This window comes from Chiloscyllium punctatum, chromosome 36 (genome assembly GCF_047496795.1).
Source record: "Chiloscyllium punctatum isolate Juve2018m chromosome 36, sChiPun1.3, whole genome shotgun sequence".
NCBI classification, from domain to species: domain Eukaryota; kingdom Metazoa; phylum Chordata; class Chondrichthyes; order Orectolobiformes; family Hemiscylliidae; genus Chiloscyllium; species Chiloscyllium punctatum.
The window spans coordinates 4,394,080-4,417,328 of record NC_092774.1 but is presented as its reverse complement, the minus strand read 5'-3'; the positions used below and the strand labels follow the sequence as shown (position 1 = coordinate 4,417,328).

The window sequence follows — 23,249 nt, the reverse complement described above, 5'->3', positions numbered from 1 at the left end:
GGTGTTATAATGGTGTAATGGTGGGGCGGTGTGAGAGAGGTGTGTTCCTGTGGTGTTATAATGGTGTAATGGTGGGGCGGTGTGAGAGAGGTCTGTCCCTGTGGTGTTATAATGGTGTAATGGGAGAGTGTGGTACAATCCTCCAATCAATGGGAGGGAGAATTTGCGGTCCTCTAGCCAATGGCAGTGTGTGGTATGGTCTTCCAACCAATGGCAGAGTGTGGTGTGGTCCTCCAACCAATGGGAGAGTTGGTGTAGTCCTCCAACTAATGGGAGGGTGTGCTGCAGTCATCCAAACAATGGGAGGGTGTGGTCCGGTCCCCCAACCAATGGGAGAGTGTGGTGTGGTCCTGGTGCGGTCCTCCAAGCAACGTGAGTGTGTTTTGCGGTCCTCCAAGAAATGGGAGGGTGTGGTGCAGTACTCCAACCAGTGGGAGGGTGTGGTGTGGTCCTCCAAGAAATGGGAGGGTGTGGTATTGTCCTCCAAGCTGTCGGAGGGTGTTTTGTGATCCTCCTAAGCAATGGGAGGGTGTGGTGTGATCCTCCAAGCAGTGGGAGGGTGTGGTGCGGTCCTCCAACAAATGGGAGGGTATGGTGTGGTCCTCCCAGCAGTGGGAGCATGTGGTGCGGTCCTCCAGCCAATGGGAACATGCCAGGATGGGGGAGTAGTGTCATCTTCCTGTGGCCAGAGGGAGCTGCTCTCACCAACAGGGAGAAGAGTCTAGACTGAGGGGTGACTAGTCAGCACTATGTCCACCTGTTGATGTAAATTTGCAGAGGGAGATTCACTCAGCACCTTATATATTATCTATCTGAATGGAGACAGGTTTTGAGATTTGTAGCTCAGGATGAGGTTCTGGATGTAGGTTTGCTTGCTGAGCTGGAAGGTTCATTTTCAGACGTTTCATCACTATACTAGGTCACATCTTCACTGAGCCTCCCAATGAAGCACTGGTGGTGCAGCCCGCTTTCTATTTGTATGTTTGAGTTTCATGGGGTTGGTGATGTCATTTCCTGTGGTGTCATCCTTTCCTATGGTGATGTCATTTCCGGTTCCTTTTCTCAGAGGATGGTAGCTGGGAGCCAAGTCGATGTGTTTGTTGATAGAGTTCCGGTTAGAATGCCATGCTTCTAAGAATTCCCGTGCATGTCTATGTTTGGTTTGTCCTTGGATGGATGTGTTGTCCCAGTCGAAGTGGTTTCCTTCCTCATCCGTATCTGGGGATACTAGTGAGAGAGGGTCATGTCGTTTTGTGGCTAGTTTTCTGCCTGTTTGTCCAATGTAGTGTTTGTTACCGTCCTTGCATGGTGTTTTGTAAATGACATTAGTTTTGCTCATTGTCTGTATACAGTCTTTCAAGTTCATTAGCTGCTGTTTTAGTGTGTTGGTGGGTTTGTGGGCTACCATGATGCCAAAGGGTCTGAGCAGTCTGGCAGTCACTTCCAAGATGTCTTTGGTGTAGGGGAGAGTGGCTAGGGTTTCTGGATGTGTTTTGTCTGCTCGTTTGGGTTTGTGGCTGAGAAATTGGCGGACTGTGTTCATTGGGTACCCATTCTTTTTGAATACACGGTATATGTGATTCTCCTCTGCTCTGTGTAGTCCGTCTGTGCTGCAGTGTGCGGTGGCTGGTTAAAATAATGTTCTGATGTAGCTTCGTTTGTGGGTGTTGGGGTATTTCCTTCTGTAGTTCAGAGTTTGGTCTGTATGTGTTATTTTCCTGTAGCTGCTGGTTTGAAGTTCCCCATTGGCTGTTCATTCTAGTGTGACATCTCGGAATGGCAGTGTGTTGTTGTTTTCCCCCTCTTTAGTGAATTATATGACTGTGAGGGGATTATTGATGGTCTGGAAGGTTTCCTCGAATTTGTTTTGTTTAGTGATGACAAAGGTGTCATCCGCATAGTGGACCCAGAGTTTGGGTTGGATGGGTGGGGCAGAGCTGTTTGTTCGAGTCTCTGCATTACTGTGTCTGCTAAGAACCCTGATATCGGAGATCCCATGGGTGTTCTGGAGGTTTTGTTGTTGAAGGTGAAGTGGGTGGTAAGGCATAGGTCCACTAGCTTGACGATACTGTCCTTGGTGATGACATTGGTGTTTGGTGTATGTGTCTTTGGATCTTCTAATAGTGTAGTCAGTGTTTCATTGGCTAGGTTGATGTAGAGGGATGTAAACAGGGCTGTTACATCCAAGGAGACCATTATTTCATCCTCTTCTACCTTAGTGTCTTTGATGGTCTTCAGGAATTCTTGGGTGGAGTGGCGTGAGTCTTCTATTAAGTATTTTAGTCTTACGTGTAGTTCCTTGGCCAATCTGTAAGTTGGGCTTCTGGGTAGTGTGACTATAGGTCTGAGGGGGGCTCCTGCTTTGTGAATTTTGGGTAATCCACAGAAGCGTGGTGTGTTGGATCCATCTGGTTTCATTTTTGGAGGTCGGTCTTATTTATTTCTCCAGATTTCTGAAGTGTTTTGAGTAGGGCTGTGATTCGGTTCTTTAGTTATGGGGTTGGGACTATCACCACTTGTTGGTGAGTGTTGGTATCAGCAAATCGTGTATGTGCTTTCTCAATGTAATCTCTTTGATTTAAGTCTAGATTAGAGTGGTGCTAGAAACGCACAGCAGGCCAGGCAGCATCCAAGCAGCAAGAAAAAACCCTTTCATCAGGAATGAGGCAGGGAGCCTCCAGGGTGCAGAGAGAAATGGGGGGGGGGGGGTGCTGGAGTAAAGGTAGCCACGAGTACAATAGGTGGATGGAGGTGGGGAGGGAGGTGATAGGTCAGAGGGGAGGGTGGGGGAAGGTAGCCAAGAATGCAATAGATGGATGGGGGTGGGGATGGGGGTAAAAGGTCTGAGAGGAGGATGGGGGAAGGTCACAAAGAGTACAATAGGTGAATGGAGGTGGGGATGGAGGTGATAGGTCAGAGAGGAGGGTGGGGGAAGGTCACAAAGAGTACAATAGGTGAATTGAGGTGGGGATGGAGGTGATAGGTCAGCGGGGAGGGTGGGGGAAGGTCACAAAGATTACAATAGGTGAATGGAGGTGGGGATGGAGGTGATAGGTCAGAGAGGAGGGTGGGGGAAGGTCACCGAGAGTACAATAGGTGAATGGAGGTGGGGATGGATGTGATAGGTCAGAGAGGAGGATGGGGGAAGGTCACAAAGAGTACAATAGGTGAATGGAGGTGGGGATGGAGGTGATAGGTCAGCGGGGAGGGTGGAGTGGATAAGTGGGAAGGGAGATTGGCAGGTAGAAATGGTCATGAGGACAGCGCTGAGCTGGAATGTTGGAACTGGGGTAAGGTGGGAGGAAGGGAAATGAGGAAACTGGTGAAGTCCACATTGATGCCCTGGGGTTGACGTGTTCCGAGGCGGAAGATGAGGCGTTCCTCCTCCAGGCGTCAGGTGGTGAGGGAGCGGCGGTGAAGGAGGCCCAGGACCTCCATGTTCTCAGCAGAGTGGGAGGGGGAGTTGAAATGTTGGGCCACAGGGCGGTGTGGTTGATTGGTGCGGGTGTCTTGGAGATGTTCCCTAAAGCGCTCTGCTAGGAGGCGCCCAGTCTCCCCAATGTAGAGGAGACCACATTGGGAGCAACGGATACAATAAATGATATTAGTGGATGTGCAGGTGAAACTTTGATGGATGTGGAAGGCTCCTTTAGGGCCTTGGATAGAGGTGAGGGAGGAGGTGTGGGCACAGGTTTTACAGTTCCTGCGGTGGCAGGGGAAAGTGCCAGGATGGGAGGGTGGGTCGTAGGGGGGTGTGGACCTGACCAGGTAGTCACGGAGGGAACGGTCTTTGCGGAAGGTGGAAAGGGGTGGGGAGGGAAATATATCCCTGGCGGTGGGGTCTGTTTGGAGGTGGTGGAAATGTCGGCGGATGATTTGGTTGATGCGAAGGTCTGTCGGGTGGAAGGTGAGCACCAGGGGCGTTCTGTCCTTGTTACGGTTGGAGGGGTGGGGTCTGAGGGCGGAGGTGCGGGATGTGGATGAGATGTGCTGGGGGGCATCTTCAACCATGTGGGAAGGGAAATTAAGGTCTTTAAAGAATGAGGCCATCTGGTGTGTTTTGTGGTGGAATTGGTCTCCTGGGAGCAGACATGGCAGAGGCGGAGGAATTGGGAATACGGGATGGCATTTTTGCAGGAGGTAGGGTGGGAAGAGGTGTAATCCAGGTAGCTATGGGAGTCGGTGGGATTGTAAAATCTTTGATTTAAGATGACTGTCAAGCATCCTTTGCAGGGAGGATTACCATGTTTTTACCTTTTTTTTAGATTTTTTTGTGTGTTTCCTTCCTTTTTTCCTGCTTAATGTTGGTGTGACTGCCTGTCTGATGGTTTCCTCTGTGAGTTGGCTGTCTTTCAGTGTTGTTTCTTATGCTGCGAAGAACTCTTTCTTGTCCGCATCCTGGAAGTTGTAATTTAATTCTCTTACTAAGACAGCTTTGTCAGTGTCTGTTAAGTTTTTTATCCATGCCTCTGTGTTGTCAGTGTTGTTATTTTGTGTACATTTCTCCAGTTTTTTTTCTGCAGGTCTAGTTTGACATTTTCTGTGTTTGTCGCTGTCTAATATCTATGGCTTGTTGTACTGTGTCTGTTGCATGAGTGAGTAAGGATTTCTGATGTAAAATGTCCCGGTTGTATTTATGGAGTTTGTTGTGAGCATCATTAATCATTTCTCTTAGCATTCTGTGGCCGTTTTGCTCTGCTGATCTTTTGGTCAGTGGGGTGTTAAGGGGAGGTTTGGACTGAAGACATTTCGGTAGGACATGTTTCCTTAGACATTCATGCAGGAAGTACAGCTGGTCGCGGGTGGCACTCTGTCGGATGGTATTGGTTTCCCATTTTCCGCCCAGTTTCACCGTATTGCACCCATAGGTGTTACCATATTTTGAGAAGATTTGTAGCTCAGGTTTAGATTAGAGTGTGGAAATAGGCCCTTCGGCCCAACAAGTCCACACCGACCCGCCGAAGCGCAACCCACCCAGACCCATTCGCCTACATTTACCCCTTCACCGAACACAACGGGCAATTTAGCGTGGCCAATTCACCTAATCTGCACATTTTTTGGATTGTGGGTGGAGCACCCGGAGGGAACCCACGCAGACATGGGGAGAATGTGCAAACTCCACACAGAGAGTTACCTGAGGCGGGAATTGAACGCGGGTCTCTGGTGCTGTGAGGCAGCAGTGCTAACCACTGTGGTACCGTGCCGGTTGAAGCTCTGGACTGCCAAACTACTCAGACCCCTTGGCATCATGGTAGCCCACAACCCACCAACACACTAAAGCAGCAGCTAATGAACTTGACTACAAGCAAAACTAACGTCATTTACAAAACACCATGCAAGGACTGTAACAAACACGACATTGGATAAACAGGCAGAAAACCAGCCACCAGGATATGGGAACATCAACTAGCAACAAAACGACATGACCCTCTCTCACTAGTATCCTCATATACAGAGGAGGAAGGACACCACTTTGACTGGGACAACACATCCATCCTAGGACAAGCCAAACAGAGACATGCACGGGAATTCTTAGAAGCATGGCATTCCAACCGGAACTCTATCAACAAACACATAGACTTGGATCCCAGCTACCATCCTCTGAGAAAAGGAACAGGAAATGACATCACCATAGGAAATGATGACACCACAGGAAATGACATCACCAACCCCAGGAAACTCAAACATACAAATAGAAAGCAGGCTGCACCACCAGTGCTTCATTGGGAGGCTCACTGAAGATGTGACCTAGTATGGTGACGAAACCTCTGAAAATGAACCTTCCAGCTCAAATGAATGTATACATACTGAGGGAGCTTCAGTTATCACCTTTTACATTGTATACAGTATACAGTATATATTTAGAGGTGTTTCAGGCAATGGTAGATCTGTGATTTGTAGGAGCCGGTGTTAGACTGGGGTGGACAAAGTTAAAAATCACACAACACCAGGTTCTCGTCCAACAGGTTGAATTGGGAGCATTAGCTTTCAGAGCGTCACTCCTTCATCAGGTGGTTGTGGAGTTATACTCTGATCAAGGAGCAGTGCTCCGAAAGCTGGTGCTTCCAAATAAACTCATTGGACTATAATCTGGTGTTGTGTGATTTTATTTTTATATTTATGATTGTGAATGCATACATAGAGAGGGAGCTTTACTCTGTACCTAACCCTGTGCTGACCCTGTCCTGGGAATGTTTGATTGGGATAGTGTCGAGGGAGCTATACTCTGTCTAACCCCATGCTGTCCCTATCCCTGGGATGGGGGGGAACAGTGTAGAGGGAGTTTTACTCTGTATCTAACCCTGGGCTGTCCCTGTCCTTGGGATGGGGGGGGACAGTGTAGAGGGAGCTTTACTCTGTATATAGCCCCGGGCTGTCCCTGAGAGTGTTTGGGGGGGGGTGGGGGGTGGGGGGGGAAACAGTGTAGAGAGAGCTTTACTCTGTATCTAACCCCCTGACGTCCCTGTCCCTGGGAGTGTTTGGGGGGACGGTGTAGATGGAGTTTTACTCTGTATCTAACCCCGTGCTGTCCCTGACCTTGGGATGGGGGGGGGACAGTGTAGAGGGAGCTTTACTCTGTATCTAACCCCGTACTGTCCCTGTCCCTGGGATGGGGTGGGGACAGTGTAGAGGGAGCTTTACCCTGTACCTAACCCCGTGCTGTCCCTGTCCCTGGGATGGGGTGGGGACAGTGTAGAGGGAGCTTTACCCTGTACCTAACCCCGTGCTGTCCCTGTCCCTGGGATGGGGGGGACAGTGTAGAGACAGCTTCCTTTCAGTTTTATAGGGTAGGGGATACTGTGCTGTCTATGTGTAAGAGTCGATGTAGAGTTTTTTCTGTACCATAACACGGGTAAATGAGTGAACTTTATTGAGTCTGAGTGTTGGAGGCAGGCTCAGTGAATGATTGAAGGAGATGTCGGGTTGATTTTTGACCCGCGAAGGTGGGGTTAATGCCATCATCTCATTCACAGGATTGGGTCAAATGGAAAAGCAGGAATCAAAGGGACACATTGCCTTCTCCTAAATCCCACCTCCCATGGCCAGCACATCTGGCAAAGAATGACTGAAAACTTGGTGTGCTTAAACCAGAGAATTTATTGACAGTGGGACATTAACTTCAGAAGCTGTGCTGAATTTTAACGCTGTCCTGCAGGGATTCCAACTCCCCGCAGCCACAATATGGACACTGCTGGGTCAGCAGCTGGGACATCCCACAGAAACATTCTGAAGCTAAAGTTAATGATTCAGAGTCCCAGAAAGTGAAACTTGCAGGAACACTGGTCATTTCTCCAGGACTCAAGTGACCATTATTAACCATTCACTTCAGAGATCACACAGTTGTTTCGTCAGTTTGCAGACAGTCATACAAGTAGCTCACAGGAGAATTCGACAACTGACACAACCAATGTCCACATTGCCAGTTTCAGGACACATGTTCTGGTTCATTTACAATGCGGGTGTCAGGAACGGGGCTCAGCCGTTACTACTCCCTCCCTCGTTGCCTTCGAGGTGGTGGTGGGGGTGAGCTGCCTTCTTGAACCACTACAGTCGGTAGACCCACAGTGTCCCTTAGGGAGGGAATTCCAGGATTCTGACCCACTGAAGGAACGGCCAATATATTCCCAAGTCCGGATGAGTCAGACTAGCAAGGGGTGGTGTTCCCATGTACCTGCTACCCCTGTCCAAGATGGAAGTGGTCGTGGGGAAAGGTGCTGTTGAAAGAGACTTGGTGTGTTTCTGCTGTACATCTTGGAGATGTTACACACTGCTGCTACTGAGTGTCGGTGGCTGGATGTAGTGCGAACTGTCCAGGGGCAAAGCAGCCCCCCCCCCCCCCCCCCCCAGCTCGGTGTTGAGCTTCTTGAGTGTTATTGGAGTTGCCCCCATCCAGGGCAACTGGGGTATACTCTGCCACATTCCAGGGTTGTACCTTGTCAATGATTTGGGGAGTTACTCGCTGCAGGATTCCCAGCCTCTGACCTGCTCTGGTAGCCGCTGGGTTTATATGGGGCTGGGTCCAGGTCAGTATCTGGTCAACGGGAACCCCCAGGATGTCGATAATGGTAAAACAGGGTGATGGCTAAGTGATTCCCCTTTGTTGGAAATGGTCATTATCTACCACTTGTGCAGTGTGAATGGGGATTTTGTTTTTTCAAATGTTTTCTTAGGTCCTCCTGTGGGTGTCACCAGCAAGGCCAACATTTGTAGAAAAGTGGTGTAACTGCTGAAGTCTGTGTGTTCGAAGGGGACAGACTCTCGAGATGGAGGGTGACCTGTGTTCTACTCCGGTTCAGTGGGGTCTGGGAGAGGGGGGAGTACGTCACTATGGATTCTGTCCTCTGTGGGATAGGTAGGGCCAGGTTAGATAGATTGATCAGGCTTCATGCTCTCCCCCCTTCGCTACCACACCTCCAATCCATTCATTCCCCACAGAATTCCCAGAGATGGGGAGGAATGTCTTCTCTCAGCAGGGAACACTGCAGAGGGTGGTCAAGGCTAAGAGAGAGGGTTGGGGTTGGGGGGGGGGGTCGGGGTCTCAACAGAGCTGTACCTGATTGTAAAGGAACAAGAACGAAAGGAGCAGAGTTAGGGTGAAGTACAAACAAAATAAGGGTGATGTGAGAAAGAAATCATCTCCACCCAGCAAAGAGTTAACAGTGTGGAATGAATTACCCGGAAATGTGGGAGGTTCAACTGAGGGGCTTCCAGATGGTTATTCGGACAGAAATAGAATACAGGGATATTGGGGAAAAGTGCAGGAGATTAGATACGAGAGGGATAGAACTTGGTGCAGGCACTATGGACCGAATTCAGTGAGAATGGGGAGGGGGCAGTGATTTAGACACATGGTCTGACTGGTTGTGCAGCAGGAGCATCACCCCCTAACCGGTGGGAGGGAGTGGGGCAGGAGGTGCCAGTGGTTTATCCCCAGAGTGGAGTCGGCGATGGGCCTGCAGGTTAGACAGGTAGGTGAAGCCTTTCCCACAGTGTGGGCAGGTGAAGGGGCGCTCCCCTGTATGGACTCGCCGGTGCCCCAGTAGGCTGGAGGAGTAGGTGAAACCCTTACCACACTCCAGGCAGGTAAAGGGGCGCTCCCCAGTGTGGACCCGCTGGTGGGTGCGCAGACTGAATGACTGGGTGAAGCCCTTGCCACACAGGGAGCAGGTGAAGGGACGCTCCCCAGTGTGTACCCGCTGGTGGGTGCGCAGGCTGAAGGCGTGGGCGAAGCTCTTGCTGCAGAGTGAGCAGGTGAAGGGGCGCTCACCAGTGTGGACCCGCTGGTGGGTCAGTAACCCCCCGGCACTTACAAAACGCTTCAGACAGAGCCGACAGCCAAACGGCCTCTCACCAGTGTGTAACCGCTGGTGCTTCATCAGACACTGGGCACTCTTAAATCTCTTCCCACACTCACCACAGCCAAAGGGGCGCTCCTCACTGTGTACCCGCCGATGGGAGCACAGGGCAGAGGACTGGGCAAAGCCTTTCCCACACACTGGGCAGGTAAAGGGCCGCTCTCCGGTGTGGGAACGTCGGTGAGCTTCCAGCACTGAGGGGTGCAGGTATCCTTTCCCACAGTCGGCACAGGCGTACAGGCGGGCCTTGTCGTGGGTACGTCGGTGCGTGTTGAGCTTGGCCAGGTAGACAAAACCCTTGCCACAGTCCTCACACTCAAACCAGGTGCCAGCGGTGTGGCTGCTCTTGTGCCTGGACAGTGAAGAGGTGTAGGCAAACTGCTTCCCGCACACGTCACACCCATACCGCGTCTCTCCAGGGCCAGGGCAACTATCCTCTCCTTCCATCCTGCGGCCTTTCGGGATCCCAGACGAGCGAGATACCATCAAGCCCCTGAAGGCAGGTTCCAGCTTCCTGTCAGGAGGAGATGAGACAGGCGAAGAGGCAGCTCTGAAAGACACTTGCTAAAAGAGAAAAGACTTGCTTTCAGCTTGCACTTCTAAGGACAAAGAAGGTCACATTCTGAAAGGAGCAACAATTTACGCTGCATGGTCTCTGGCCAGTAGGCATCACTCTCTGGAACACACAGTTTCAAGCAGACATCAAACCCAATGTCTAACACTGGCTGTGAGACTCCAGGTGTGCTAAGGAATCAAGTGAGAAACTCAGCAGCTCTGACGCTGGAGAGAGAGAGAAATGGAGTTAACGTTCTGTATCTGGTACCACTGATGTGTGTGTGTGTGAGGGTTGGTGTGGTGGGGAGTGGTGTGGGTGATGGCGAGTCGTGTCATTAGAGGGTGTGGGGTCAATTGCCTCCTTCCTCTTGTCCCCCCTCCCTTGTGAACGAGTTCTGGACACAGTGTCCTGTACTGACTGCTCCTTCACTCAGCTCTACCACCTTTCTCAATTTGTGCCGATAGAATGTTCCTGGTAACCTTTCACCTCTCCCTACCTTGCAGCTGTAATGATCGCTTCACACTGTCTCTGCACTAAACTTCATCTGCTGTTTTTCTGCCCGTGCCACTGTCTCGTGATCTTCTGCACTTTCCGTTTTTCATGTTAGTTGCAATTGTAGAAACGCTACCCAGTATATCCCAAGCTCTGGGTCATAAGTACATCTGAACTATTCTGTCTTGCCACCTGGCCCCAAATCGGAGCCCGTTTGGAATGGTTCCATCTCTCCACCTGCCTCCAAACTGGAACTGGTCCTTATTTCCAATATGACCTGGGTTTTCTTGCCTCTGGGCCCTTGAAGAGGAAACACAGAAACTAGCAGTAGGCCATTCAGCCTTCCCAGCCTGCGCTGCCATTCAGGAGGATTACCACGGATCCTCTATCTCAAAGCCATTTTCCTGCTTTCTCCCCGTACATTTTGATGAATTTCGCATCTTAGTCTTGAACCAATCTCTTCCCTGAATACGTTTCAGTGACCTGACTTCCTACAGCTTTCTGAGGTACAGAATTCCACAGGTTCACAACCACTCGGAAGAAGAAGTTTCCTCATTTCAGTCAGAGAGAGTCACACAACAGGTAAGGGACCCGGTGGTGCCATCTGTACCAACTTGACATCCCAATCTGACCTCGTCCCATTTGCCAGCATTTGGCCCATATTCCCTTGAACCCTTCCTATTCATATATCCATCCTGATAACTTTTAAATGTTGTCATTATACCAGCCTCCACCACTTTACCTGGCAGCTCACTCCATACATGCACCACCCTCTGTGTGAAAAGTTTTCCCCCAAATCTTTCCCTTCTCACCTTAAACCTATGCCCTCTAGTTTTGGACTCCCCCCACTCTGGGGAAAAAGACCTTGGTTATTCACCCTACCTTTTATGAACCTAGAATGTAAACCTCTCCAAGGTCACTCCCTCTGTGTCTCCAACGCTCCAGGGAAAACAGCCCCAGTTTATTCAAACCCTCTCGACCCAGCAACATCCTTTGTAAATCTTTTGAAGCCTTCCAAGTTGAACAACCTCCTTCCTATAGCAGGGAAACCAGAATTGTACACAGTCTTCCAATAGTGGCCCTAACCAATGTCCTGTACAACCACAACATGACCTCCCAACTCTTATACTCAGTGCAGTGACCAGTAAAGGGAAGTGTGTAAAACCCCTTCTTCATTATCCTGTCTACCTCCAACTCTACCTTCCACCCTGTGCTCCAAGGTCTCTGTTTGGCAACACTCCCAGGGTCTACCATTTACTGGAGAAGTCCTATCCGGGTTTACCTTACCAAACTGCAACATCTCGCAGAGTGTTACCCTGGGTCTCTGGATGAACAGTCCAGCACTAATACCACGAGGACATCTCCTCCCCTCTCCCAGGTACAAACTGCAACACTAGTGTCAGCCATGACAGAGGTGGGGCAGTGGCTGGGCAGGGGCAGGGGCAGATGAAATCATAACATGGCTCTTTCTGCCTCCCACTCCACACTGACCCCCCCCCCCCCATGCTCAGGACATAATTAAACACCCCCACAACACCAAACAAACTTAATGGAAACTCTGGGGAGCAATGGAGAAGGGGGGACAGGCCCATAAGCTTTGATTCCCCCCCCCCTCAGTAATCAGGAACCGATCGAACTCTGACATAAGGGGACTCAATGACTGAGCCTCCACAACCCTCTGTGGCAATGGCGATGAGTCTGTGTGGGTGTGCCCATTGTAGATGGGAGGTGTAATTTTGTACTGTGTTTGTGGGGGGGGGTTAATTTTACACTGAGAGTTATAGAGTCACTACAGCATGGAAACTTGTCAAAGCTGGCCCAGTTTCCCAAAGGACACTAGTCCCGTTTACACTAGGCCCATATCCCAATGTACCTTTCCTGTGAGTCTGTCCAAATATCTTTTAAACATTGTAACTCTCAATCACCTCTTTAAATGTGACATTGAGTGTGGGGGGGGTTCAGTGTTTTAATGTGACATCGGACACGTGGGGAGGGGGTTAATGGGACACAGAGCGTGTGGGGAGGGGGAGGGGGGGGGTGGGTGACTGTGAGTGTGTGGGGAGGGGGTGGGGGGAGGGTGACTGAGAGTGTGTGGGGTGGGGGTGGGGGTGGGGGACAGTGTGTGTGGGGGGTGGGGGTGGGGGACAGTGTGTGTGTGGGGAGGGAGGGTGACAGTGTGTGTGGGGGGAGGGGGTGGGGGGGAGGGTGACGGGGTGTGGGGGGGAGGGTGACTGTGAGTGTGTGGGGAGGGAGGGTGACAGTGTGTGTGGGGGGAGGGGGTGGGGGGGAGGGTGACGGGGTGTGGGGGGGAGGGTGACTGTGAGTGTGTGGGGTGGGGGTGGGGGTGGGGGACAGTGTGTGTGTGGGGTGGGGGTGGAGGTGGGGGACAGTGTGTGTGGGGGGTGGGGGTGGAGGTGGGGGACAGTGTGTGTGGGGGGTGGGGGACAGTGTGTGTGTGGGGTGGGGGTGGAGGTGGGGGACAGTGTGTGTGGGGGGTGGGGGTGGGGGACAGTGTGTGTGGGGGGTGGGGGTGGAGGTGGGGGACAGTGTGGGGGTGGGGGTGGAGGTGGGGGACAGTGTGTGTGTGGGGTGGGGGTGGAGGTGGGGGACAGTGTGGGGGTGGGGGTGGGGGTGGGGGTGGGGGACAGTGTGTGTGGGGGGTGGGGGACAGTGTGTGTGGGGGGTGGGGGTGGAGGTGGGGGACAGTGTGTGTGGGGGGTGGGGGTGGAGGTGGGGGACAGTGTGTGTGTGGGGAGGGAGGGTGACAGTGTGTGTGGGGGGAGGGGGTGGGGGGGAGGGTGACGGGGTGTGGGGGGGGGAGGGTGACTGTGAGTGTGTGGGGTGGGGGTGGGGGTGGGGGACAGTGTGTGTGGGGGGTGGGGGTGGGGGTGGGGGACAGTGTGTGTGGGGGGAGGGGGTGGGGGGGAGGGTGACGGGGTGTGGGGGGGGGAGGGTGACGGGGTGTGGGGGGGGGAGGGTGACTGTGAGTGTGTGGGGTGGGGGTGGGGGTGGGGGACAGTGTGTGTGGGGGGTGGGGGTGGGGGTGGGGGACAGTGTGTGTGAGGGGTGGGGGTGGGGGACAGTGTGTGTGTGGGGAGGGGGTGGGGGGGAGGGTGACGGGGTGTGGGGGGGGAGGGTGACTGTGAGTGTGTGGGGTGGGGGTGGGGGTGGGGGACAGTGAGTGTGTGGGGTGGGGTTGGGGGACAGTGTGTGTGGGGTGGGGTTGGGGGACAGTGTGTGGGGTGGGGTTGGGGGACAGTGTGTGTGGGGGGTGGGGGTGGGGGACAGTGTGTGTGGGGGGTGGGGGTGGGGGACAGTGTGTGTGGGGGGTGGGGGTGGGGGGGAGGGTGACGGGGTGTGGGGGGGGAGGGTGACTGTGAGTGTGTGGGGTGGGGGTGGGGGTGGGGGACAGTGAGTGTGTGGGGTGGGGTTGGGGGACAGTGTGTGTGGGGTGGGGTTGGGGGACAGTGTGTGGGGTGGGGTTGGGGGACAGTGTGTGTGGGGGGTGGGGGTGGGGGACAGTGTGTGTGGGGGGTGGGGGTGGGGGACAGTGTGTGGGTGGGGTGGGGGTGGGGGACAGTGTGTGTGTGTGGGGTGGGGGTGGAGGTGGGGGACAGTGTGTGTGGGGTGGGGGTGGAGGTGGGGGACAGTGTGTGTGGGGGATGGAGGTGGGGGACAGTGTGTGTGGGGGGTGGGGGTGGGGGACAGTGTGTGTGTGGGGTGGGGGACAGTGTGTGTGTGGGGTGGGGGTGGAGGTGGGGGACAGTGTGTGTGGGGGGTGGGGGTGGGGGACAGTGTGTGTGGGGGGTGGGGGTGGAGGTGGGGGACAGTGTGGGGGTGGGGGTGGAGGTGGGGGACAGTGTGTGTGTGGGGTGGGGGTGGGGGACAGTGTGTGGGTGGGGGTGTGGGTGGGGTGGGGGTGGGGGTGGGGGACAGTGTGGGGGTGGGGGTGGGGGACAGTGTGTGTGTGTGGGGTGGGGGTGGAGGTGGGGGACAGTGTGTGTGGGGGGTGGGGGACAGTGTGTGTGGGGGGTGGGGGTGGAGGTGGGGGACAGTGTGTGTGGGGGGTGGAGGTGGGGGACAGTGTGTGTGGGGGGTGGGGGACAGTGTGTGTGGGGGGTGGGGGTGGAGGTGGGGGACAGTGTGTGTGTGTGTGGGGTGGGGGTGGGGGACAGTGTGTGGGTGGGGGTGTGGGTGGGGTGGGGGACAGTGTGGGGGTGGGGGTGGGGGTGGGGGACAGTGTGTGTGTGTGGGGTGGGGGTGGAGGTGGGGGACAGTGTGTGGGGGGGTGGGTGACAGTGTGTGTGTGGGGTGGGGGTGGAGGTGGGGGACAGTGTGTGTGGGGGGTGGGGGACAGTGTGTGTGGGGGGTGGGGGTGGGGGTGGGGGACAGTGTGTGTGGGGGGTGGGGGTGGAGGTGGGGGACAGTGTGTGTGGGGGGTGGGGGTGGAGGTGGAGGTGGGGGACAGTGTGTGTGGGGGGTGGGGGTGGGGGACAGTGTGTGTGTGGGGTGGGGGTGGAGGTGGGGGACAGTGTGTGTGTGGGGTGGGGGTGGGGGACAGTGTGTGGGTGGGGTGGGGGTGGGGGTGGGGGACAGTGTGTGTGGGGGGTGGGGGTGGAGGTGGAGGTGGGGGACTGTGTGGGTGGGGGTGGGGGTGGGGGACAGTGTGTGTGGGGGGTGGGGGTGGAGGTGGAGGTGGGGGACAGTGTGTGTGGGGGGTGGGGGTGGGGGACAGTGTGTGTGGGGGGTGGGGGTGGGGGACAGTGTGTGGGTGGGGTGCGGGTGGGGGTGGGGGACTGTGTGTGTGGGGTGGGGGTGGAGGTGGGGGACAGTGTGTGTGGGGGGTGGAGGTGGGGGACAGTGTGTGTGGGGGGTGGGGGTGGGGGACAGTGTGTGTGTGGGGTGGGGGACAGTGTGTGTGTGGGGTGGGGGTGGAGGTGGGGGACAGTGTGTGTGGGGGGTGGGGGTGGGGGTGGGGGTGGGGGACAGTGTGTGTGGGGGGTGGGGGTGGGGGGGAGGGTGACGGGGGTGTGGGGGGGAGGGTGACTGTGAGTGTGTGGGGTGGGGGTGGGGGACAGTGTGTGTGGGGGGTGGGGGACAGTGTGTGTGTGGGGTGGGGGTGGGGGACAGTGTGTGTGTGGGGTGGGGGTGGGGGACAGTGTGTGTGGGGGGTGGGGGTGGGGGACAGTGTGTGTGGGGGGTGGGGGTGGAGGTGGGGGACAGTGTGTGTGGGGGGTGGGGGACAGTGTGTGTGGGGGGTGGGGGTGGAGGTGGGGGACAGTGTGTGTGGGGGGTGGGGGTGGAGGTGGGGGACAGTGTGTGTGGGGGGTGGGGGTGGGGGTGGGGGACAGTGTGTGTGGGGGGTGGGGGTGGGGGACAGTGTGTGTGGGGGGTGGGGGACAGTGTGTGTGTGGGGTGGGGGTGGAGGTGGGGGACAGTGTGTGTGGGGGGTGGGGGACAGTGTGTGTGGGGGGTGGGGGTGGAGGTGGGGGACAGTGTGTGTGGGGGGTGGGGGACAGTGTGTGTGGGGGGTGGGGGTGGAGGTGGGGGACAGTGTGTGTGGGGGGTGGGGGTGGGGGACAGTGTGTGTGGGGGGTGGGGGTGGGGGACAGTGTGTGTGGGGGGTGGGGGTGGAGGTGGGGGACAGTGTGTGTGGGGGGTGGGGGACAGTGTGTGTGGGGGGTGGGGGTGGAGGTGGGGGACAGTGTGTGTGGGGGGTGGGGTTGGAGGTGGGGGACAGTGTGTGGGTGGGGTGGGGGTGGGGGTGGTGGACAGTGTGTGTGTGGGGTGGAGGTGGGGGACAGTGTGTGTGGGGGGTGGAGGTGGGGGACAGTGTGTGAGGGGGACAGTGTGTGTGGGGGGTGGGGGTGGAGGTGGGGGACAGTGTGTGTGGGGGGTGGGGGACAGTGTGTGTGGGGGGTGGGGGTGGAGGTGGGGGACAGTGTGTGTGGGGGGTGGGGGACAGTGTGTGTGGGGGGTGGGGGTGGAGGTGGGGGACAGTGTGTGTGGGGGGTGGGGGTGGGGGACAGTGTGTGTGGGGGGTGGGGGTGGAGGTGGGGGACAGTGTGTGTGGGGGGTGGGGGTGGAGGTGGGGGACAGTGTGTGTGGGGGGTGGGGGTGGAGGTGGGGGACAGTGTGTGTGGGGGGTGGGGGTGGAGGTGGGGGACAGTGTGTGGGTGGGGTGGAGGTGGGGGACAGTGTGTGGGTGGGGTGGGGGTGGGGGACAGTGTGGGGGTGGGGGTGGGGGTGGGGGACAGTGTGTGGGTGGGGTGGGGGTGGGGGTGGGGGACAGTGTGGGGGTGGGGGTGGGGGTGGGGGACAGTGTGTGTGTGTGGGGTGGGGGTGGAGGTGGGGGACAGTGTGTGGGGAGGTGGGGGGACAGTGTGTGGGGGGGGGGGGGTGGGGGTGGGGGTGGGGGACTGTGTGTGTGGGGGGGGGGAGTGTGACAGTGAGTGTGTGGGGGGGTGGGGGGGGATTGTGACAGTGAGTGTGTGTGGGGGGGAGTGTGACAGTGAGTGTGTGTGGGGGGGAGTGTGACAGTGAGTGTGTGTGGGGGGGGGGAGTGTGACAGTGAGTGTGTGGGGGGGGGAGTGTGACAGTGAGTGTGTGTGGGGGGGGTGGGTGGGGGAGTGTGACAGTGAGTGTGTGGGGGGGGGGAGTGTGACAGTGAGTGTGGGGGGGGGTGGGGAGTGTGACAGTGAGTGTGAGTGGGGGGGGAGTGTGACAGTGAGTGTGTGGGGGGGGAGTGTGACAGTGAGTGTGGGGGGGGGGTGGGGAGTGTGACAGTGAGTGTGTGGGGGGGGTGGGTGGGGGAGTGTGACAGTGAGTGTGTGGGGGGGGAGTGTGACAGTGAGTGTGGGGGGGGGGGAGTGTGACAGTGAGTGTGAGTGGGGGGGGAGTGTGACACTGAGTGTGTGGGGGGGGAGTGTGACAGTGAGTGTGGGGGGGGGTGGGGAGTGTGACAGTGAGTGTGGGGGGGGATGGGGAGTGTGACAGTGAGTGTGGGGGGGGTGGGGAGTGTGACAGTGTGTGTGTGTGGGGGGGGGGGGAGTGTGACAGTGTGTGTGTGTGGGGGGGGGGAGTGTGACAGTGTGTGTGTGTGGGGGGGGAGTGTGACAGTGAGTGTGTGTGGGTGGGGGAGTGTGACAGTGAGTGTGTGTGTGGGGGGGGGAGTGTGACAGTGAGTGTGTGGGGGTGAGTGTGACAGTGAGTGTGGGGGGGGGGGAGTGTGACAGTGAGTGTGTGGGGAGGGTGGGGGTGTGACAGTGAGTGGGGGGGGTGGGGGGAGTGTGACAGTGAGTGTGTGAGGGGGGGAGTGTGACAGTGAGTGTGTGAGGGGGGGGGAGTGTGACAGTGAGTGTGTGAGGGGGGGAGTGTGACAGTGAGTGTGTGAGGGGGGGGGAGTGTGACAGTGAGTGTGTGGGGGGGGTGGGGAGTGTGACAGTGAGTGTGTGGGGGGGTGGGGAGTGTGACAGTGAGTGTGTGTGTGTGGGGGGGGAGTGTGACAGTGAGTGTGTGGGGGGGGAGTGTGACAGTGAGTTTGTGTGTGTGGGGGGGGGAGTGTGACAGTGAGTGTGTGGGGGGGGGGTGTGGGAGTGTGACAGTGAGTGTGAGTGGGGGGAGTGTGACAGTGAGTGTGAGTGGGGGGAGTGTGACAGTGAGTGTGTGTGGGGGGGGAGTGTGACAGTGAGTGTGTGTGTGGGGGGGGAGTGTGACAGTGAGTGTGTGGGGGGGGGGAGTGTGACAGTGAGTGTGTGTGTGGGGGGGGAGTGTGACAGTGAGTGTGTGGGGGGGGGAGTGTGACAGTGAGTGTGTGTGGGGGGGGTGTGGGGGAGTGTGACAGTGAGTGTGTGTGTGTGGGGGGGGGGGGAGTGTGACAGTGAGTGTGGGGGGGGGGGGGAGTGTGACAGTGAGTGTGTGTGTGGGGAGGGAGTGTGACAGTGAGTGTGTGTGTGGGGGGGGAGTGTGACAGTGAGTGTTTGGGGGAGGGTGTGACAGTGAGTGTGTGTGTGGGGGGGGGAGTGTGACAGTGAGTGTGGGGGGGGGGAGTGTGACAGTGAGTGTGTGGGGGGGGGGAGTGTGACAGTGAGTGTGTGGGGGGGGTGGGGGGAGTGTGACAGTGTGTGTGGGGGTGGGAGTGTGGGGGGGGGGTGGAGTGTGACAGTGAGTGTGTGTGTGGGGTGGGGGGGGAGTGTGACAGTGAGTGTGTGGGGGGGGGGGAGTGTGACAGTGAGTTTGTGTGTGTGGGGGGGGGGAGTGTGACAGTGAGTGTGTGGGGGGGGGGGAGTGTGACAGTGAGTGTGTGGGGGGGGGTGTGACAGTGAGTGTGTGGGGGGGGGGAGTGTGACAGTGAGTGTGTGGGGGGGGGAGTGTGACAGTGAGTGTGTGAGGGGGGGGGGAGTGTGACAGTGAGTGTGTGTGGGGGGTGGGGGGAGTGTGACAGTGAGTGTGTGGGGGGGTGTGGGGGGAGTGTGACAGTGAGTGTGGGGGGGGGAGTGTGACAGTGAGTGTGTGGGGGGGGGAGTGTGACAGTGAGTGTGTGGGGGTGGGGGGGTGTGTGACAGTGAGTGTGTGGGGGTGGGGGGAGTGTGACAGTGAGTGTGTGAGGGTGGGGGAGTGAGACAGTGTGTGTGTGAGGGTGGGGGAGTGTGACAGTGAGTGTGTGGGGGGGGGGGAGTGTGACAGTGAGTGTGTGTGGGGGGGGGGGAGTGTGACAGTGAGTGTGTGTGGGGCGGGGGAGTGTGACAGTGAGTGTGTGTGGGGGGGGGAGTGTGACAGTGAGTGTGTGGGGGGGGGGAGTGTGACAGTGAGTGTGTGTGGGGGGGGGGAGTGTGACAGTGAGTGTGTGTGGGGGGGGGAGTGTGACAGTGAGTGTGTGGGGGGGGGGGGGAGTGTGACAGTGAGTGTGTGGGGGGGGGGGAGTGTGACAGTGAGTGTGTGTGGGGGGGGGGGAGTGTGACAGTGAGTGTGTGAGGGGGGGGGGAGTGTGACAGTGAGTGTGTGAGGGGGGGGGGGGAGTGTGACAGTGAGTGTGTGGGGGGGGGGGAGTGTGACAGTGAGTGTGTGTGGGGGGGGGGGAGTGTGACAGTGAGTGTGTGAGGGGGGGGGGAGTGTGACAGTGAGTGTGTGAGGGGGGGGGGGGGAGTGTGACAGTGAGTGTGTGGGGGGGGGGGGAGTGTGACAGTGAGTGTGTGGGGGGGGGGGTGGGGGTGAACTGCGCATGTTCCTGGAGCCGGCTGTGCGCATGCTCGGTGCTGTCGGTGGGGAAGGTGCCCGGGTCCCGGGTCCCGGGTCCGCCCCGTGAATAACGGTCTGGGGAGGGGAGGGGAGGGGAGGGGGGTAAAGGTGAGTTATCGGTCAAGGGGGAAACCCGGAGTGTCACAGTCACCTCTGTGTCCGGGGAAAGACATGGAGAAACGGGGGGAAAGACAAGATCCAGAATGAGGAACCTACCGGAGAGTGAGCGGCCTGCTCTCAACACGTGATCCAGGGGTGGGATCTGATTGACGTCTCTCTCCACCAATCAGGTCCTTCCCATTGAACCTGATTGGCGGTCCTTCTTACCATTGGGCGGCCAACTTAGGGCGTCTGAAAGATTGACGTCCTGCCTGACCAATGGGGAGCGGGTGACGTAGTCCGCCCACCCGCACGAAGCGGCCTCCGCGGAAGTGATTGACGTCTCCCCTACCAATCCGGAGCGAACCTGGTGCTGATTGACATCCATGTCCGCCAATGGGATTCAGGGGCTGTCTCTCTGTGGAAGTCCCTCCTCATGGTCTCAGATGAGTTCAGCCCATCCCGAGTTACTCCTTCAGAAGGGGGTGCAGGGTGAACTCCTTCCTGAACTGCTGGAGTCCATGTGCAGTAGGGTAGACCCACCATGGACTCTGACCCAGCTGACAACACTCTTCATAGGGTGGCACTCCATCACAATCATTGTTTCATTTACCTTTGACAATAGCACTGCCTTTATTCCTGTATCAGCCACGACTCCTCAATGGACCTTGGCTGTTCCTCCAAGTTGGAATAAAACCATAAGGCATCTGGGCAGAGGTTAGGCCATTCGGCCCATCAAATCTCCTCCACCGTTTGATCCCAGTTGACAGGGTTTTCAACCCCATTTTCCCACTTTCTCACCGTAACCTTTGATCCTTTTGACCCATCAAGAACTTATTGATCTCTGTTTTAGATATACCCAGTGACCTGGCCTCCACAGCCCGGCAATGAATTCAATATTCACCACTGAAGAAGTTTCTCTTTATCTCCGTTCTGAAGGGTCTTGTCTTTAGTCTAAGGATGTTCCCTCAAGTCCTCATCTCTCCTGCCAATGACATCTTCCCATCATCCACTCTGTCCAGGCTATTAAGACTTCAGCTCGAGTGAAAACCTGTACCAGGGAACTTAGAGGATACTTAAGGGCTGAAGTCCAGAGAAAATCTTTTTAAAAGCTGGTTTTATGATCAGCAATACAGCCAATATTGGCCTCCATTTCAACCAGGAGACCATTTAACCAGATGTTTATTTTGATTGGTTTTGATTTGGATGTTGCTGTGTGGTTTAACTGTCCCAAGCTCGATGCAGGTGGAATTTCCAGAGAATGAACTCTCCTGGCTATCCGCCTATGAGTTATCTTTCTCCATTTAAGTATAACAGGGCTCCCTTGCTGTCCAGAGTCCAAGTATCAACAATTACAACATATTTGCAGGCAGGATCCTGAAGAAAGTTATAACTGGCTGAGACTGTGGGCCAACCTGGAATCCCTCTGATCAGGATACTTGCTTGTACTCAAGTGGTATTCCCGAAGCTCAGGCAGATTGGTGAGGAGGTGTCCATTTCCATCAGAATACCTTGCAACTCACATGATTACATTACAGTGTGGAAACAGGCCCTTCGGCCCAACAAGTCCACACCGATCCACCGAAGCATAACCCACCCATACCCCTACATTTACCCTTTACCTAACACTAGGGGCAATTTAGCATGGCCAATTCACCTGACCTGCACATCTTTGGACTGTGGGAGGAAACCGGAGCTCCCGGAGGAAACCCACACAGACATGGGGAGAACGTGCAAACTCCACACAGTCAGTCGCCTGAGGCGGGAATTGAACCCGGGTCTCTGGCGCTGAGAAGCAGCAGTGCTAACAACTGTGCCGCCCACATGCTCCATTTTCCCATCATAAAGCCAGTTGTAGCACTTATTTGAAGTCCAGCTGAGCTGCAGTAAGTAGGCATTTTTGTCTAGTCACATCATTGATCCCACACACTAGACAGTCTTGAAACATCTCATTAAGGGTTAAACCAAATTCACAACTTAACCTCATCACAAATCCTGATACGGACTCTCCTGGTTCTCAAATTGCTGAGTAAAAATGATAGTGTCTCAGAACTGAAGGAGGCTGGGGTCATAATATTCCTCAACTGTGTCAATCAATGTTTGAAATGTTTTAGTAGCTGGTGCCTCAGGAAAAGGGAGGTTCCTAATAACAGAAAAGGCTGCAGCTGCACAGGCTGTCAGGAGAATTACTTATTGTTTTTCATTTGCCCAGTAAAAATAATGCATTTTTTCCACATAATGGGCACAGTCCCTGATGGCAGCATTGAATGAGTCAAGTTTCCCAAACAGAGGCATGATGTAGGAAAATGCTTACCCCCAACTTCAAAACGACTGCTGTGAGAAAGTCTCTTCAGGATCGTGCTTCACTCTTGTTGCCACTGTAATAACTCTTCAGAGGCTGGCATCCCATCACCAATCAACCTTTATTTACAAATGCATAACCTTTGACAATAGTATCGCCTCTCACTGAGTCAAGCATTCAAGGGATCAATATTCCCGCTTTTTATCCTTTTATGTCAGCCAGATCTCCCTGATTGGGATGTTCATCTGGTCCATCAGGGAACTCGTAGTCTATGAGGTCCAGCTGGCTTGTAATCCTTGTTACAATTATTCCTGATGACGGGCTTATGCCCGAAACATCAACTCTCCTGTTCCATGGATGATACCTGACCTGCTGTACTTTTCCAGCACCACCCTTTTTGACTCTCCCTCCTCTTGTGATAATCACTCAATCAGTGATGGTGAAGGAATGGCGATATAGTTCCAAGTCGGGATGGTGTGGGGCTCGGGGGGGGGGGGGGGATCTTGCAGGGGGGGTGGTGGTCCCATGTATCGGCCGCCCTCATCCTACAAGATGGAAGCTGCCTAACTCCATAATACCAGGCCTTTGGCCCATTTCCCTTAATACCTTCGCTCAACCAAAATAAAATCTATTCAGATTAAAATTCACAACTAATCCAGCACCCAGTGCCTTTTGCAGAAGCTCGTTCCAAACATCCATTATCCTTGTGTGTCGAAGTGCTTCCTAACGTCTCTCCTGAATGGAAACAGAAATTGTTGGTGAAACTTAGCAGGTCCTGACTGTATCTGTGGGGAGAAAGCAAAGATATGTTTCAAGCCCAGTGATTCTTCATCTGAACTGCTTCTCAGACTATGCTGTGCTGCAGAGCCTAACCACGTGCTGTGTAAGAAGATTTCTACAACGTCTTGTACTTACTCCTTCTGCAAATTCCTCCAAATTAGGACCCTCTCGTTCTTCATCCTTTATGATGGGGAATGGTTTCTCTCGGCCTGCTCTGTCCCCTCGTGACTTTGAGAATATGCCTTCTCGTTTGCCATTCCCTTCTTAACCTTCTCCAGTCTCTCCCTATAACAGTCATTGGTCTTTAATAGCTCAAATAAAGATGTCTTTTGGTCCATCATGTCTGTAATTGTCATCAAATGCCTCTCCATTCTCCAGCTTCGCCCTGTAGCCTTGTACTCTCTGGCACTTCACCTGTTAAATGACT

At 55.6% G+C, this 23,249-nt stretch overlaps 1 protein-coding gene across 1 annotated transcript; it reads right to left on the bottom strand.

Moving 5' to 3' along the window:
* Nucleotides 1-7,078: 7,078 nt before the first annotated feature.
* LOC140460190 (uncharacterized) lies at nt 7,079-19,895 on the bottom strand. Its single transcript, XM_072554580.1, has 2 exons — nt 19,858-19,895; nt 7,079-9,920 (listed from the first exon to the last, which is right to left on the bottom strand). Exon 2 carries the CDS (start codon nt 9,840-9,842, stop codon nt 8,886-8,888), a length of 957 nt encoding a protein of 318 aa, XP_072410681.1. The 5' UTR covers nt 9,843-9,920; nt 19,858-19,895; the 3' UTR covers nt 7,079-8,885.
* Between the last annotated feature and the right edge of the window lie 3,354 nt (nt 19,896-23,249).

Coding starts and splice junctions, on each gene's coding strand:
- LOC140460190 (XM_072554580.1), bottom strand. CDS start 9,842: ATGGTATCTCGCTCGTCTGGGATCCCGAAAGGCCGCAGGATGGAAGGA.